This window comes from Trachypithecus francoisi, unplaced genomic scaffold, assembly GCF_009764315.1.
Source record: "Trachypithecus francoisi isolate TF-2019V2 unplaced genomic scaffold, Tfra_2.0 Lachesis_group13, whole genome shotgun sequence".
Classification (NCBI taxonomy): Eukaryota; Metazoa; Chordata; class Mammalia; order Primates; family Cercopithecidae; genus Trachypithecus; species Trachypithecus francoisi.
This window is the reverse complement of record NW_022681458.1, coordinates 62,006,608-62,020,127: the sequence shown is the minus strand read 5'-3', so window position 1 is coordinate 62,020,127 and position 13,520 is coordinate 62,006,608. Positions and strand designations below refer to the sequence as shown.

Below are 13,520 nucleotides of genomic sequence, written 5' to 3'. Positions count from 1 at the left end.
CTTTGTATTTTCAGTAGAGAGAGGGCTTCACTATATTGGCCAGGCTGGTCTCAAACTTTGGGAGGCCGAGGTGGGCGGATCATGACATTTCTACTTCAAGCTAACCCTTGAAACAAATTTAGATTTAACTTAAATAAGGTTCTCAAGCACTTTTCAAATTGCCATTAAAACACCCATGAAAGGATGTGGAAATACTCCTGTCTGGCTCACCTTGCATCTGTTTTTCTTAAATTATAACTATTAATACCTTCTTTCCCAATCTTTTAACTAGTTATCTGATAACTGAATCATCATCTCAATCTGGGACCATACTTTCCCTAGTTATCAACTCATCCTATTAGAGAAAATATCTTAAAAACTTAGCTGTACTTTCCTAAATAGTTCCTCACCATCTCAATTACTCTGAAAAGGGAAGGAGGAATGTTTTAAGTATGACCGTTCATATATAAATTTTGTCTGTCTGCCTTAGAGTAGCAAAAATGTATAGTCTAAGATATTGTGGGCTAAAGAAAATGTACAAAAAGAGGTAACTGCCAGCTTCAGTTTTATAGATGAGTACAGAGGTCAGCAAATTACACCCATGAGCCAAATGCAGCTGCCCACCTGCTTTAGCTGGGCTTTTACTGAAAAAGTTTGCTGACTCCTGGTTTACAGCAGGAAAAGTCAATTTTAGAACTAAAATGTCAATATTAATCTTTTCTACAAAAAATAAACATTATCAATAGGAATGCATCCATGAAACAATGAAAGGAACAATAGTTTGAAAATACTATAAAAAGGGTAAGCAATCTTTTCCTCAAACTTTTTAATTCATTCATGCAAAAAAAAAAAGTAATGAGCTAATATAAGGGCAAGTAGTGTGTAGCTCTCCAATGGAGCTATGAAGTAAAGAGGTCTCTAATTTGAGGTCTCTATCACTGAAGACTAATGTAAATTCTCAAGAGCCAGGGTTCATTAAACCATAGTTGACTTATTTTTCAATGACCATATAATGGCTTTATATACTGATTGATATCAACATGCCTGTTTTTATCTGTAATCTGTTCCTGCATCATCCTGAGCTTTGCAGGGGGAATATATGCTCCACCAGTGCGAGTAAGAAGAGGATCCAGCTCATCTTTCTTTTTTTTTGTAGCAGGTTCATCCTCAGCAGAGGAACTCTGAGTTACTGATGTTTCTGGGTTTCTCCTCCCAGGAGATGGGGATTTCCGGGACCTTTTTCGATCCATTTCTCTTTCTCTTTCTCTGCGTTTTTCTCGGTCCCTGCTTCTGTAATACAAATTTTTTTTAAGAGCAGAAAAGACAATATAAAATACACTCTTAACAATTAACTGCACACAAATGAGTGAGACCATAAGTGGGTCCCACAAATTTGGACTAGGAAAAGTGGTTTAGAATGGTGAGAAAGTGCTTCACAGAGAAAATTCAACAAACTAGGTCCTGAAGGCTTGACAGGATTTAGACTGGGGGCAAATTGGGAGGAGGAAGGGGAGAGGAAGGATGGCATTCTGCAACGAGTAGAAGAGGGAATAACTATTGAAAGACTGAGCAGGGGTGCTAAGGTCAGAATGAGTAGCACAATCAGGAAACAAAGAATTATGTGTGATGGTAGCTGGAAAGATAAGTTAAGAGTTAGACTAAAATCTTAAAACATATGCAAAAGACTTGAAGGATTTTTACTGGAGGTGATGGGGAATCATTAAAAGTTTCTGAGTAGGAGAGTGGCTTTTATGAAAGGCGTGTTTTAAGAGGACAAATTAGCCTGTGGTGTTTATGACAAATTGTATAAAGGAGAAGAAACCAGAGTTAATCTTCAATAGTGGTTACTTTAGTTGTAAGACTGCTATAGAATATAGTATTTGAAATTGTTTCTTGATAGAACTAATATTTTTATTAGAAATCTCAGAATATCAGAAGCTTCTGCTTATTTGAGACAATGTGGGGGGGAAATTTTTTCTAGCCACAATAAATCTTCCCTACCAAAGTACCTGATTATCCTTTCTTAAGCTAAGGCTTTTAAAACAATCAAGGTACAGTTCTCTGAAACCATCAAGAACTAACAGGAAAGAATGAATCTTTGCTTTTTGCAATCTTTCCCCACAACAAAGTTTATCCACTGAGCTGCGTTTTACATATATTGCCTTGGAAACTCAGACCATTCTATTTTGGGTAACCATGAGTTATATGACCCAGTAAATAGAAGTAAATTTCATATTATCACTGCATTACCAGGAAACTATGGGATAGATTTTAGCTAAATCTAAGGGGTATGTTTGAGATGGTCTTTTTAAATATATAGTAATAGAACCTACACGGAGATTGAAAAGCAGTCATCTTCCCAGGTAGCTGTGGAGCAACAGGTTTTTTCTGTTTGTTTACTTTTATTTTAAGTTCAGGGGTATAAGTGCAGATTTATTATTTACATAGGTAAACTTGTGTCTTGTGTCATGGGGGGTTGTTGTATAGATTATTTTATCACCCAAGTATTAAGCCTAGTACTCATTAGTTGTTTTTTGTGATCCTCTTCTTCTTCCCACCCTCCACCCTCCTTTCATCTTCCATAAGGCCCCAGTGTGTGTTGTTCTCCATGTGTTAATGTGTTCTCATAATTTAGCTCCCACTTATAAATGAGAACGTGTAGTATTTGGTTTTCAGTTCCTGTGTTAGTTAAGGATAATGGCCTCTAGCTCCATCCATGTCCCTGCAAAGAACATAATCTCATTCTTTTTTATGGCTGCATAGTATTCCTGTATAAGTACCATAATTCATTTATCCAGTCTATCACTGATGGGCATTTAGGTAGATTCTATGGCTTTGCTATTGTGAATAGTGCTGTGATGAATATACACATGCATGTGTCTTTATAATATAATTATTTATATTCTTTTGGGTATATACCCAGTAATGAGATTGCCGGGTCAAGTAAACAGTTTTGAAACTGAGGTATAAGAGACTTAAATGACTCTTAGGGAGGACACACAATCTGTATATACCAAGGGTAAACAGTCAGGGGAAAGAGTGATTTCAAATATAAACCTCAATTAGTCACAAAGGCAGATGCTCTAAATTCTCTGCACTAATTTGCAACTGAGTTGCTTCTTCTTGTGAATATACATGTTCCAAGAGAGTAGCTACAGCAGGGATTTCCTGACATTGGTTATGATTCTTCTGAGAAATACCAGGTAAGAGAGATAGCTGGCTGATAAAATCATATCCTTACCATTATTGTGTTTGTAAAGTGCAGAAGTAACTTCTAAGAGTCTAAACAGAAACATTTTTGGACTGTTAGCCTTTATGTTCTGCATAATACCTAGCCTGTTGACTTCACAGTGTGACTGTGTGGATAACATGAGACTTCATTTTCGTATACTAGACCTAACATAGAGTTATACTGAAGTAGTACAGTCAGGGATTGTGAAAAAGACATGGGCTTTCGAGCCAGAACTGAGTTCAAATTCCAGTTTCAACATCTACCAGATGTTTAAACGCAACCTCAAGTAAGCTACTTAATAAACTCAAAGCCATTTCCTTATTTGTAAATTGGAAAAAATAGTATCTAGTTTCTAAGAGTTTTAACAGTATTTGGGAAAATATGCAAAAAGCTTAGCTTATGAATTATGGTTATAGTAGTTGTTTTCATTAAGGTGACAGTAGACAAGCCTGGATTTTGAAGGTTAATATAATCTGACATTATAGGATTAGGTATATACTAGAAAGTGATGAGAAGGAAATTTTTGGCTGTAGATATCAAAGAATGTGCTTAGCTTCAAACTTCAAACTGCAGAGGAATTTGGTCAAAATTCCTGTGGGGGATATAATATTGGTGGTAAAGGGGTGGATAATATCTGAGAAACATCAAAACAGATATAGATCTTAGTGAACAATAAAATATGAGAGTCAAGTTTTGGAAACTAGATGACTAATAAGGGAATACAGGAAAATCAGGAGAAAGCTGGTTTTATGAAAACAACGACAAAGGCAGAAAGTTGTCTTCGAAGGGATAATGAAAATGGTTGTTAGAAAGACATATCATAGTTCCTTTATAAAATACTAAAATAATGTTAGTTTTGCAAGATTAATTAGACATACATTCAGAATCGACCACGTTCAACAATAGTACACCTGAACTCTTCCACTGTTTTCTATATAAAGTCCCACCGGTTCACCGCTTATCACTACTCAAACGGATATGCTCAAGAAACTAATATTTTAAATAAGTTATAATTTTCTTAGTATCTACTATGTTCAGACATGGTAGTAGGACAGATATGGTTTTTAAATCTAAACAACCAGACAAGATGCATGTTACATCATCTTATAGATGAGGAAACTGAGGCTCAGAAGAAATCTGTTAAGAAATTTCACCAAATTTCCATAACTAGTAACTAAAACTTGAACTCTAATCTGCATATACATGGAAACTATTCTCTTTCTACTATGCAACACTGCCTCATTAAAAAGTCTAAAATATAGACATTCCAAAGTCAATTTCAAATGACCTGGAAATTGTCTGCATCACTACTCCTCTCCTAAGCAAAGATACATGCAAGTTAAGGGAATACTACCCATATAGTGACTTCTGTTTTAAGTACTTGAGAGTATGTCCATCTGCAGAATTCTAGTTGACATCTCTTCCCTATATTGAGCATCTGAAGTATCTGTCCCACTACTTTCTTTGAGACTACCATTACTTCTACCTGGGGAGTCTCTCCCCACATGTACTAAGTAACTTTTAATTCCATTATACTTTCTCCTGAGCAAACACAGAGGCCCTTTAGTGAAGTTTTAAAGGGATTGTTTAAAACGCCAACATCTTTCTAACACAGTAGTCACCCCTTACCTGTGGTTTCACTTTCCAAGGCTTCGGCTACCAGTGGTTAACCAACAGTCCAAAAATAAGTGACTACAGTACAATAAGATATTTTGAGAGAGGGAGACCACATTCACATAATTTTTATTAGAGTATATTCTTATAATTGTTCTATTTTAGTATTAGTTACTGTTGTTAATCTTTCACTATGCCTAATTTATAAATCAAACTTTATCATAAGTATGTATGTATTGGAAAAAACATAGTATATATATGGTTCAGGTATTATCTGCAGTTTCAGGTATCCACTGGCGTCCTGGAACACATTCCCCATGGATAAGTGGAGACCATTGTATTCTCATTGTAAAAACTATTACTAATTTCTACAAGAGAGAAAAAGAATTGAAAATAAATACAAATCAATAACAAGGGGTTATAATACTCTGCCAAGTTTTCAATGAAATGTGAATGGCACTTAATGTCTGACCCTTCTTAAATATTACCCCTAAGAGTTTCCAAACACTCTCATTCCAATGTTTCTTGCTATCTGCCTTCCATTCAGTTCCCTTGCCCATTTCTCAACCAAGTAAATCTTGTAAGTCTTGTTAGCCAGAGGAACAGGTGGGTAACCAAGTTCTCTAAAGCTCAAGTAAGAATCCTTTACATGTAGAAAAAAACTACAAATTGGAAACTTTAGTCTCAATGTCCCTCTGCCATTACACAGGAAAGTAACTTTAGACCACTCTATATCATAGAATATCAATTTCTTTCATTTAGTAAAAAATCTCAAAAAATCACATAAGCTAACCCCTCTTGCAGTACAATATAATGAATGAGCTTGGGCTTTAGAGTCAGACAGACTTGAGCTTGCCACTATTATGTTTCAAAACATGAACAAACTACTAAACTTCTCTAGGCCTCAGTTTCTTCAGTTGTAAAGCAGACATAATAGTATCTACTTCACGTATTTGCTGCAATAACAAGTTAATTCACATGAAGCCCTTATTAGAAAGCCTGGCACCTAAGAACATCCAATTAATATTGGCCTCTATTATTTTTGGTTTTATTATAAATATAGCATAAAGAAAGTTTAAACAAATATAATTTTCTACAAGTTAGACATTCAGAACACTAACCGTGACTCCATGCTACTATCATAAGAATGTCCTCTTCTTGAACGCTCATAGTCTGATCTGCTGTAATCAAAGTAATCTCTATCCCGGGGGGATCTTTCTTGTTCTGCATATCTAACATAAAATAAGAAAACCAAGTTGCAAATTAAAAACTACTATGTTATAAATATTTAGGAAAGTCATATATTGGTAAGGGCAAAGCAACTCTGACTGAACAACATCTTGTCAAACTGTTCTTAACAGCTCATTTTGCTAACACCCATTCATTCCATCAGAATTATAAAAGCTTTCAGTTTGTACACAGCAGAACAACTCCTAGGATTCACTTAACCAAACTTATTTGTTTAGTGAATTATCCTGATTCACTTTGTTCTTAGTAGGAGACATATCTGGATATCATATATAGTTAGCATGAAAAAGACTATCCAAAAATGGCTGCTTTTGCTTAGTTGGCTTGTTTATCAAAACACTGAATGTATGAGACCAATGTCACTGGTTGGCCTCCATAAGGATCAGTTTAATTCCACACCAAAAGACCATATTCATCACCTGTTAATTTTAAAATGCATTATTGGATAGCAATGAGAATGGATTGAAATTATTAGCAAACGAGGATGGATAGCATCAGATCTATTATTTGAATCTTAAAAGTCAATAAAATCAGAGAACCTTAAGAGAAGTTAAATATATACATAACATAATCCATATTTTATATACACATAACATAATCCATATTTTATATACACATCTACAATTAAGTTATACACACATATACCTATGTGTGTATGTGTCTGTGTGCAAAGAGTTATTATTATTATTATTTTTAATATATAGGGAGTAGGCAGTTGGTGAAAGGTAGTAAGTAATCATGAATCAGGACAATTAACTTGATGCTCACAAAGCAAAGTTTTTAGAGATATTTAGCAGGGTAGAATAACAAAGTACATATGGAGTAAGGAAGCTTAGACAACTGAAAGAAAGTCTGAAGGTGCTTCTTCCTTCATAAATTATTTTTAATGGGCATAAAAAATTACTTTTACAGTCATTATTTTTAATAGACCATATGCTTAATGGTCTTTCAATGATCATAAATGAGATAATTGTAGTGCTAATATGAATTCATAATGCACATTAATGGTAACATTTTTGGATCGCTGATCTTAACATAATTATAATATGATATAATCCAGCGGTCCCAAACCTTTTTGGCACCAGGGACCAGTTCTGTGGAAGACAATTTTTCCAGAGATGGTAGGGGGTGAGGGGATGGTTTCAGGATGAAACTGTTCCACCTCAGATCATCAGGCATTAGATTCTAATAAGGAACACACAACCTAGACCCCTCGCACATGCAGTTCACAATAGGGTTTGTGCTCCTATGAGAATGGAATGCCACAGGTGATCTGACAGGAGGTGGAGCTCAGGCAGGAATGCTGGCAGGCCTGCTGCTCACCTCCTGCTGTGTGGCCTGGTCCATGGCTCTGGGGGTTGGGGACCCTGATATAATCTATATAAAAACATTTTAAAGACAATATAGAGCTATGTACATGTAAGGGATAATACTAACAGTAGCAAAAGGAGCACTTCTAAATAGTGTAATTTCAACTCAGATTTCCATTTTACACTTTCATTCCATTAGTATTTGAAACATTAAAAATTACTCCCTTTCACATAAAAATGACATAATATCTGGAATTATTTACTAGAAACTCCTAGAAGAGTCATTTAAGGATGATTTCTCCTACAGCCCATTCAAGTAATATTGGCTATAAAACCATTAAAAAGAAGTTATCCACCCTAAAATCAGAAATCTAAGAGCTAAATTATTACATAAACCTTACTATAAAAATTTACATTGTGGCCAAGGCGGACGTATCACAAGGTCAGGAGATGGAGACCATCCTGGCTAACATGGTGAAACCCACCTCTACTAAAAAAAAGTACAAAAAATTAGCTGGGCGTGGAGGCAGGCACCTGTAGTTCCAGCTACTTGGGAGGCTGAGGCAGGAGAATGGCGTGAACCCGGGAGGCGGAGCTTGCAGTGAGCAGAGACCGTGCACCACTGCACTCCAGCCTGGGCAGCACAGCGAGACTCCATCTCAAAATAAAAAAAATTTACATTGCATTCAGAGCACATTAAACTATTTACCTGTCTTCTGGAGAGGAGTTCCTCTGATATGAATTAAGGTTTTCCCTTCTGTCATGACCAGAAGAAGGCTTTAAAAGAGGAAAAAAAGGAGAAAACATTTCAAAAGTTATTTATGTTAAAAAACATAGACTGAAATACATGGCTTAGAAAGTTGGAAGTACTTCAGAAATTGTATCAAAACATTTTTTAAATCATTAAAAATAATTCATGTAACCTAAACAATCTATAAAACAAAATTTTCAGACCATCCTGGATGGGCCTGTCTGTGGCAGGCACTTGTTTTCATTATGGACCAAATACTTCTTGTTTTTTTCTATTTACTTTTATTTTTTATTTCTTTTTATTTTATTTTTTATTTCAATAGTTTTATGGGGAACAGGTGGTGTTTGATTATACGGTTAAGTTCTTTAGTGGTGATTTCTGAGACTGTGCTGTACCCATCACATGAATAATGTACACTGTACCCCAATGTGTAGCCTTTTATCCCTAACTGCCACCGCTACCCTCCCCAACCCTTTCCACGGAGTCCCTAAAACTACTTGTATCATTCTTACGCCTTTGCAGGACCAAATACTTCTTTCTAGCCAAAACAATTCAAGGTAGAAAAAGATAATTCTCAAATTTTCGATGACACCTAGTTTATATTTTACTTCTATGTAATAAGTTGTAATTATTATTATTATTATTATTTTTTGAGACAGGGTCTTGCTCTGTTGCCCAGGCTGGAGTGCAGTGGCACAATCACGGCTCACTGCAGACTCAACCACCCAGGCTCAAGTGATCCTCTTGCCTCAGCCACGATATTGTACTTACCTCCTATCTCCGTTGGCTTATGAAAACCACAACTTCAGTACCGGGTAAAATAGCGGCAAGAAACTGACTCTAACATGTTTATAGAAGTTCATTTTTGGCCGGGCGCAGTGGTTCATGCCTGTAATCCTAGCACTTTGGGAGGCCGAGGTGGGCGGATCATGAGGTCAGGAGATCGAGACCATCCTGGCTAACACGGTGAAATACCACCTCTACCAAAAAATACAAAAAATTAGCCGGACGTGGTGGCGGGCGCCTATAGTCCCAGCTACTCAGGAGGTTGAGGCAGGAAAATGGCGTGAACCCAGGAGGCAGAGCTTGTAGTGAGCCGAGATCGCACCACTGCACTCCAGCCTGAGCAACAGAGTGAGACAGCGAGACTCTGTCTCTTAAAAAAATAAAAATAAAATAAAAAATTCAAAAAAATTCGTTTTTGTTTTCAACAAACATCAATCGAGTGTCTGATATGTATTATACTATGGTAGGTTCTAGGGAATCGAACAACATTACTTTAGGGTATAAGTACTATTTGAAAAAAGATTTGTATCTCCTATCTCCTATCAATATACAAATAAGAAACTTCATGTAACATGAGATTGACATGAGACAGACAGTCCAGTTTGAGACTATATCCTAATTTAAAAAATCCAAATACATTAAGGAACCAAAATGTTTACCTCTGTATATATGTAAAATTTTTTATATAACTGGTCAACATTCAAATATTGACAAGCCTTTTTTTAAGAATTAAAATAATTTTAACTAACCATACTGTAAAGAAAAATAGCATTTAACATACCTTAATCTTGAAATCTAAGATAAACTAAATCAAACAATGAGTAACTGTTCTGCAAACTTACATGCTTGCCTCCTTAATGAAGAAAGGATATATTTTAAAATAGAAAATTATTCTGAGTAGAAATGTAAGATCCAACTTCCTCTGATTTTATGACTATCTAATTAACAGCAGTTTGAGTCTAACATAATCATAAGTACAATGCAAAATAGTCTCATTAACTATTGAATTTTTTGAATAGTATCCACTAACTAATCTATATAGGTGAATAAGCATGTAATCAAAATTGATGATTTAAAGTAACCATAGTTTAGCTGTTACTCTGCACTAAATTCAACCATTTTAAAATTCTGAAGGAACAAGCTATTGATACATGTAAAAATAAATAAATAAATAAATAAATAAAAATAAAAAAATAAAAATAAAATTCTGTGTCTAATATAAGAAAGTTTTAAAACTTATTTCACTTAGCAACACCGTGAAATAGAATTGTTCAATATATATGACATGGGTTTCCATAAAACTTCACATAAAGCTCTTAGGTCAAATAAAGAGCATGAGATTCATTAAATTCAATGGTAACATAAAATACAATATTGATACTGATCATTTATTACACAACATAGTCCTTCCTGTGTAGACATTCTGAAGGTTACAATAGATAAGAAAGGCCAAGGACCTTATGGTCTTGTAGGAGACAGAGAGGCTTATAAAAATTTCCATAATTAAACACATTAGATTATATGTTCCCCAGAATGAGAGTGAGTGAGACAGAGAGACAGAGACAGAGAGAGAGAGAGAGAGAGGCAGAAGAAGAAGAAGGCGGGGGGTGGCGGGGGAGAGAAGGGGGAGAAGACAGAGAACAATAAAACTGCATTACCTCCTTTTTCTTTTACAAGGCAAAAAAAATTATTTTGATTACATTAAGGAGAAGGCCCCATTTCTGTGCTAATGATTTTTAACACATCTCCGCAACATCTGTTGTGAGCAAGAGGAAGAGACCAAAAATATTGAAGTTGTGAAGAAGAAGGATTTCATAAATATGATCAAGTAACAAATGACTGGCACACACACTAAGTGCTAAAAGGAGATCTTGAGTAGGAAACAATCACTGTAGCATAGAGTGCTAAGGGATGAAAGTGGGAAAACCGGGACTTGAATTTGGCTTTGGTAGATGAATAGGATTTCACCAAGTTAAAAATCACTTTTGGGTATGAATTAAATATTAAGAACTTGAATTTCCCATTTCTTTTATCACAGAGTTTAGATTGTAAGTCAGTGCAGTAGTTGAAAATACTACACAGTCAAAATTACCTTTAAAATTTTTATAAATTGTTCATGAAGCAAAACAAATATGATGACATCATGCAGTAACTCATAGTCTCCAACAACGCAGAGAGAGCAGTATGAGGAGACAAGGGGAACAAGAAGCCTGAGTCCAGTGGCTTTCAGGATCCATTAGACTTTAAGAGAAAGAGCGAGGAGGGGCTGGAAGAGGTAGGGAGCTTGCTAAGGAAGCTATAGTAAGGTTCAAGGGAAAAACAGGGGATTCTCAGTTGACGCCTTATGAACCTAACAGGTGAGTCCTCATAATATCAAAGGAAGAGCTGAGCTTCACCTAAAGAAAGAATGAGCATCAACCCAGCTAGTGGACCCATTGTGGCTAACACAAAGGAAAGAAATGGAAGCAGACCAAAGAGAGCTGGCTGGGAGAACCAAGCCACTAAGTGTCAAGGGCATGCTAAATGAAGTCACCCACTCATAGGCTGGGGGAGAAAATGCCACAGGAGACCCATCTGGGCCACAAGAGGGAAGCATGGAGAAGCAGAGGCTAAGAGGAACCAAAAGAGGAGTCTAAGAAAGGCTAAACATTTCTCCCTTTGAGTAAAAGGCGTTAGTGTAAAGATCTGAGTGCTCTTGTCTAACATGGCTCTGTCAAGAGCCAGTTCTGCACAGTCTCCTTTCTTTATGTCCCTAGCTCCTAACACAGAATCTGCCACCTACTAGGTCCTCAATAAATTAACTGTTTAAGTAACAATGGACCAATGAGCACAAGCCCCAAGAAGGCCGATTTCAGAACAATATACAAGGGTTACTCACAGATGGAACTACCTTAGGAAACTGTGAGCCCCGTGCCAAAAGAGATATGCAAGCAAAGGCTGGATGTCTACCTAGCAGGGAGGTGGGTGAGTGTCTTCTCACACTTGACAGAGGTTGGAAAAGATTGCAGCAGAGGTTGCCGTACTCTACAAGTCTATCAGTTCAGCTTAATAAGCACCTACCACAGAGCCTACTGTCAAGGAGCTTGCAATCTATTGCTTCTCATTAAAGAAGGAACTTTAGGTGTGCACAGCTATAAGAGGAGAGGAAGGGAGGAGTGCCTACATTTATAACCAAATAAAAATACAGTTCCCCCTTTACTGACTCCACGGCCCAAAAAGTGATGTCCTGGTTTTAAATCCATGCAGCTGGAAAGAGAAGGAAGTTGAGTAGTTTGCTCTCCTGCCAAGGCCACTCACAGGCAGAACAGTTTTGAAAGCAGATGGAATTACTGGTCCCTATTACTGCCCTGACCTCATCTCCTACAATTCTCCCCTTCTGATACCTGCTCCACTCTAGATTCTTTGTCTTTGCTGTTCCTTTTGCCAGGCACACTCTTTCCCCCAGATATCGGCATAGTTAACTCTCACATTTTCAAGTCTCTGCTCAAATGGCTATCTTTTCAATGGGCCCTACTCACTCCTCTATTAAAAACTGCAGCCCCTCAATGTTGAATCCCCCTACCCTATTCTACTTCTTTTCTCCATAGGACAATTCTATTACTTAACATTCTAATATACTATATAACTTACCAAGTTTATAATTTATTTTGTCTCCTCCCTACAACAACTATAATGTAAACTCCACGAAAACAAGTATTTGTTTTATTCACTATTTTGTTCAAAGTTCTTAGAACAATCACTATAAAACAATCAATATAACATATAACATATATAACACTATTTTGTTCAAAGTTCTTAGAACAATCACTAGAACTCAATATGCATTTGTTAAATAAATGAACACACACTGTCTAAAGTACAGCACAGAATAAGAGACCATCTATTCATAAGAAATACGCAAAAAGAGGCTCACATTGTAAACAGATACGCAGGAATTTCCCTGCACTGTTTGTCACTTATTTTTCTTTTACATGTGATCACTCACATCATATATGCAGGCCCTGATGCATGCATCCATGTGTACACACACACATGCACGCACACACATGTACACACACTCCTGTATGTTCTCTCAACTGCCCTCATGAGCACTAATACTTACACAGAGCTAAGTATCTGCATTTAAAATTGTTTAAGTTAGATGGATGTATTAGGTTGGTGCAAAAAGTAATTGTGGTTTTAAAAACTGCAAAAACTGCAATTGCTTTTGCATCAATCTAAGTGCCACTCTACTGTCTGGCTCTAATGTCCTAATTACATAAATGCATTTATTTTTAAATAATAGGTAATTGACTGTAAGTTTACATCCTCTGTTTTAAGTTTCAAACACTTACTTTTATCTGTGCCACACTACTTTTCATGTTCTGTTGCCAGTTGGTCCAATAAATCAAAGACTCCTCAAACTGGTCCAAAGAACAAGTACTCAATGCTCTGAATTCCTTGACAGTTTGCTTTTTCTGTCTGCAAACATCACCTACAAAATATACCAAAGAAAGCTTTGTTAACACTAACAAAGTGTGTAAAATGATTATCTTTTTTCTACACAATGGACATTTGACCGCCTTATTTTTCTAAATCCATAAAACAAATATAATAACTA

At 36.2% G+C, this 13,520-nt stretch overlaps 1 protein-coding gene across 1 annotated transcript in view; it reads right to left on the bottom strand.

Moving 5' to 3' along the window:
• Positions 1 to 13,520, bottom strand: part of CWC22 (CWC22 spliceosome associated protein homolog) — a 63,716-nt gene that overhangs the window by 36,117 nt on the left and 14,079 nt on the right. Inside the window, exons 2-5 of the mRNA XM_033230980.1 lie at positions 13,255 to 13,394; positions 8,093 to 8,160; positions 5,947 to 6,057; positions 1,024 to 1,269 (exon numbers count right to left, since the gene is read on the bottom strand). Coding sequence (XP_033086871.1) covers positions 1,024 to 1,269; positions 5,947 to 6,057; positions 8,093 to 8,160; positions 13,255 to 13,281 — 452 coding nt within the window. The 5' untranslated portion in view covers positions 13,282 to 13,394. The remainder of the gene's footprint in view (positions 1 to 1,023; positions 1,270 to 5,946; positions 6,058 to 8,092; positions 8,161 to 13,254; positions 13,395 to 13,520) is intronic.